Genomic DNA, 4,013 nt, shown 5'->3' on the forward strand with positions numbered 1-4,013 from the left:
CCCCCCCCCCCCGGTAGCTGGAACTGTGCTTGTCAGGTTCCACCTGTTCCTGGCAGGAGAGAAGGCTGTTTTGGGTAGGGGGAAGGGTAGGCTGTCTTTGAAAGCCATTGCTCCATGATCACTGCAGTGGCAGCACCAGCAGCTGTGTCTACCAACAGAGTTGCTTCCCTGGGGCAGTACTGGCTTTTTAACGACCATGGCAATGAGCAAAGCTGCAGCTCTTCTCGCCATCAGCTGTCAGAGAACCAGCCTTTCTTACTCACTTGGAGAAGAAATTGAGTGGAGCACTGTGGGATACTAGGGGATAAAGATCTGGTAAGGACAAGGTCATGGGTGGCTGGCCTAGTGATTAAGCCATTGGCAGGGGGCAGGAACCAAACCACAGGCAAAGTCAGGGTTCAGGAATCAGTGACCAAGTTACCAGCTCAAAGTGAAATCCACAAGGAGAGTCCAAGTCACAGATCAAGACAAGATCCAGAAGTCAGAAGCCAGTGCCAGCAACAGCATGGTCCAATAAAACATTTTGCCAACGAGAATTCTTGTCTTGCAATAGAAATTAGGATTTTTTAGTATCTAGTGCTTTGTTCAGATTTCTAGACCTATATTGTAATATGCTTTCTGCATAAAAACTATTTAAAATTAATGTTTGAGGCTAATAAATTATGTTTTGCTTCCTGACAACAATATTACAACAAATTATTTTTATACAGTTGTAATAACTATGGCTTTTTATTTTTGCAGCCTTATATATTCACTGATCCACCTACTGTGAGAGTTACTCATGGAAGGATTTTCTCAGAAGTAACATGTTTTTTCCATCATGTGACACACACAGTGCGACTGTATAAGGTTCAGGGTAAGAAACTGCAAACATGTAGACATGGTTTCTTGCTAATTGTTGTTTGTACATTTTTCTTCCTAATGCTTTACTTTTATGCCTGGTATAGTGCTGGCACAGAAGTGGCCTTCTGATTGTCAGGATCTATTCTTGAGTCTGGCACCAGTCACCCAGCTCAAGCCCAACAGATTGGCTGTCTAGTAGAGAATTCTCTGAGTCATGAGAAATCTTTGATGTAAATGGCTTCTGTATTAGGTTCCCAGAACTGATTTGGATTTTTGTATGCTACCCCAGTAAATGTAATAATAAGACCAATTATTAAAATGAGGTGGAAAAAGTAATACTTAAAAATGGACCTTAATATAATTAGAATGTTTTGCTATTTCTCACCTTCAGTTTCTGAATTAGTGCTGTCTAAAGTATTTAATTCACCGTGACACTGAATTATTACCAGCTGCTGGTGATGCTTGTCAGGTAGTGTCACATTTGTCTTCAGAACTGTAATTAAACTGAGGCGTCCCAGTTCGTGGCATCAGTGTTTTGAAGTATTAGATTGGTATGAGTTACCAGTATCTCACAGGTTTTTGCATATTGATGGAAGGGTTCAGTCCCCAGAGCCGTAATGGTACAATAATTTTAAATGATCTCTATGGCATATATTTCCTATGACTGTAAAGCAAGATGTTGGTTATGAGTTTGAAGCCCCTAGGAAGCAAAACTCAAAGTCTAATGTTTTTGTCCCTTCCCAACCAATATGTTTTAAAAACAATATTTGTAATAAGATTAGTTGAAGAAAAACAAGTACCCTGAAGTCAAGATATAATGACTTGTCACTAAGAATATATGGGGAAAGGTTCATTTGGTCTGAGTGTTTGCAATACATGGAAGTATTGGGCAAGGAAGGAGATATTACAAAAAGGTAACTTTTAACATAGTAAAGATACAATTTTTATATTGAGGCTGTCTTTAGTTAGAATTAAATAAATTTGATTTCTTTCTTTGTCTGTCTCCCTTGCCCTCTGTTCTGCCATAAATCCTTTCTTCCTTTCCAGCAAACAAGGAAATGAAAGAGTTGACAGTGAAAGTATCTGATAGCCTGCTCACTTCCAAGTTCTCCCACTCCCCACCCATCCTGACATCCTAGTATCTGTAGTCTATCTCCATCTCCATTTTTTTAAATACTATTATTCCTCTGGGGACACTAGCTGATTGCATTTTTCTTTGCTTTTCTTTCATGGCTTAAACCGTGGCTCTTGTCAGTAAAGCCTCCTGAACAAAAAGTATGGATGTTACTTTATCAACTCCTACTTGTGTACTTCACTGCATGTATACTAGCAGCCAGTCCAATATTTTCTTCTTGAGTAAGCATTATGAAAGTTTGCAGGGAAAAGAAAATAGGAATCTTTGCCTCTGCTAAGAGAAAATAGTACGCTTCTCCTGCAACAACCTGGAAAAGAAAGATCAATATTTAGAAGAAAGAAAATACCGTTGTGATGAGGTTCACCATTGTCCTTGGAACCTGATGGGCATTGGCCTTGCAAATATGGGGGTGTTGTTAAGGCCCTTTTTGTGAGCAAGTTCCTATCCAGCAAGTAGGTCTATCATGTTATGGTATTTTTGCCAAAGGAATCTCTTGATTATCAGAGGTAGAATGGAGAATGATATAGGAGTGAGGCCTAAATGCAGGGCCAGAATATTACGTGATGTTCTTTATTTGGGAGGAGAAGTCTGCCTACTAGGCATTCACTTGTAAGTTATAAAGCCATTCTATTGCCATTCATTAAGTGAAATTAGGAAATTTCTCACTGAGAATAATTCTTTCTTCTTTATTCCCCTACAGGAATCCCTATCCAAGACAATAAGACATAGTAGCTGCTGTTCAGTAACAATAACTTGGCAGACAGTTTTATCTCTAGTAAAATTTTCTTTTCCCCCACCCGCTTTATCAGAGGTCCAAATAGTGTTGGGTAGTAGATGCTAAAGAGCAGAAGCAGCCCTGGACACCCTGCCTTATGTGACTCTCTTGGCCAATGGGGAGCTAACCTAAGTTTTGTTTTGCTTATGCTTCTTTCTCTTCTCTTCAAAAGCAAAGAACAGTTTCTAAAGAACAATTTCTTAGTAAACTTACAGTTGTGGCCCTGCGCATTGGGAGTTGTCATCTTCTGTATCAAATTTGAGAGAGGGATTATTTCTAGTCCTGAGAGCTTTACATTTATCTTTCTTCCTTTTGAGATTAAAAGAACAACAGCTGATAGGGGTATTATGTTCCAGTTGTTCTTATTTAGCCAATCTCTACATGAGGCTGTTATGGAGATTCATAGATTTTTAAGGATGGAAGAGGACATTAAGATGATCTATTCAGAGCTCCTACATAATACAGGATATAGAATTCCTTGAAGTAAGTCATGAATCAAGGCAATTAGCTCTGTGCTAGAACACATCTTGAAGTAGGGAAGAATCCATCACATCCTTTGCTAAATTGTTTCAGTGGTTAATAGGCACTGTGATGAGGAGACTCTTGAGCTTGTAACCACTGAAATATTGTTATGCCTTTGACTGTTGGAATAAAAGCCATCTGCTGTCAGAAATCTTCCTCCATAGAGAGTTGGAAATGGTGATCGTCACTTCCTAGCCTACTCTTCAGTAATTTAAATAGATTGGCTGCCTTTTACTATAAGCTGGTTTTCTAGACTTTGAATTATTCTAAAGGCTCTTCCCTTAGTCTTTTCCAATTTTAACTATCCTTGAAGAGTAGATAACAGTAATGGATGCAATATTTCAGTAGTAGGCTCATACTGTGCTCTGTACAGATATAACACTTGCTTTCTTCTCCTGCTTGATATGTCTCTGTCTGTATATGCAAAAAAAAAAAAAAAAAAATCAGATTATATAAAAATGAATGTAGCAGGGGAACATTTTTATGTGTATATCAAGCTGGCAATTATAGTTTAATCCTGGAATGGAATAAACAAGATATAACTAATATTGGGATGTAAGTTAGAGGCCTTTTTATATTTATGGAGCATTAATTTATTAGTTTTAGTATTAGGTCCCTTTCAGGTCAGCTTTTACTGTGTGGATAGTGCTCCTCAATCAGAAGACTTGGCCTTCTTAACCAACCAACAGTTCATTAATTTGCAAAAAACCACATGAGCGTATAATCAACCTTACATTG

General features: G+C 38.4%; 1 protein-coding gene across 1 annotated transcript in view; it reads left to right on the top strand.

Moving 5' to 3' along the window:
- MAN2A1 (mannosidase alpha class 2A member 1) overlaps nucleotides 1-4,013 on the top strand; it is a 305,918-nt gene that overhangs the window by 213,990 nt on the left and 87,915 nt on the right. Inside the window, exon 16 of the mRNA XM_019517247.1 lies at nucleotides 742-856. Within this exon, the coding sequence (XP_019372792.1) occupies nucleotides 742-856 (115 nt within the window). The remainder of the gene's footprint in view (nucleotides 1-741; nucleotides 857-4,013) is intronic.

The sequence above is a fragment of the Gavialis gangeticus genome, unplaced genomic scaffold (genome assembly GCF_001723915.1).
Source record: "Gavialis gangeticus isolate Ggan-Ray unplaced genomic scaffold, GavGan_comp1, whole genome shotgun sequence".
Classification (NCBI taxonomy): Eukaryota; Metazoa; Chordata; order Crocodylia; family Gavialidae; genus Gavialis; species Gavialis gangeticus.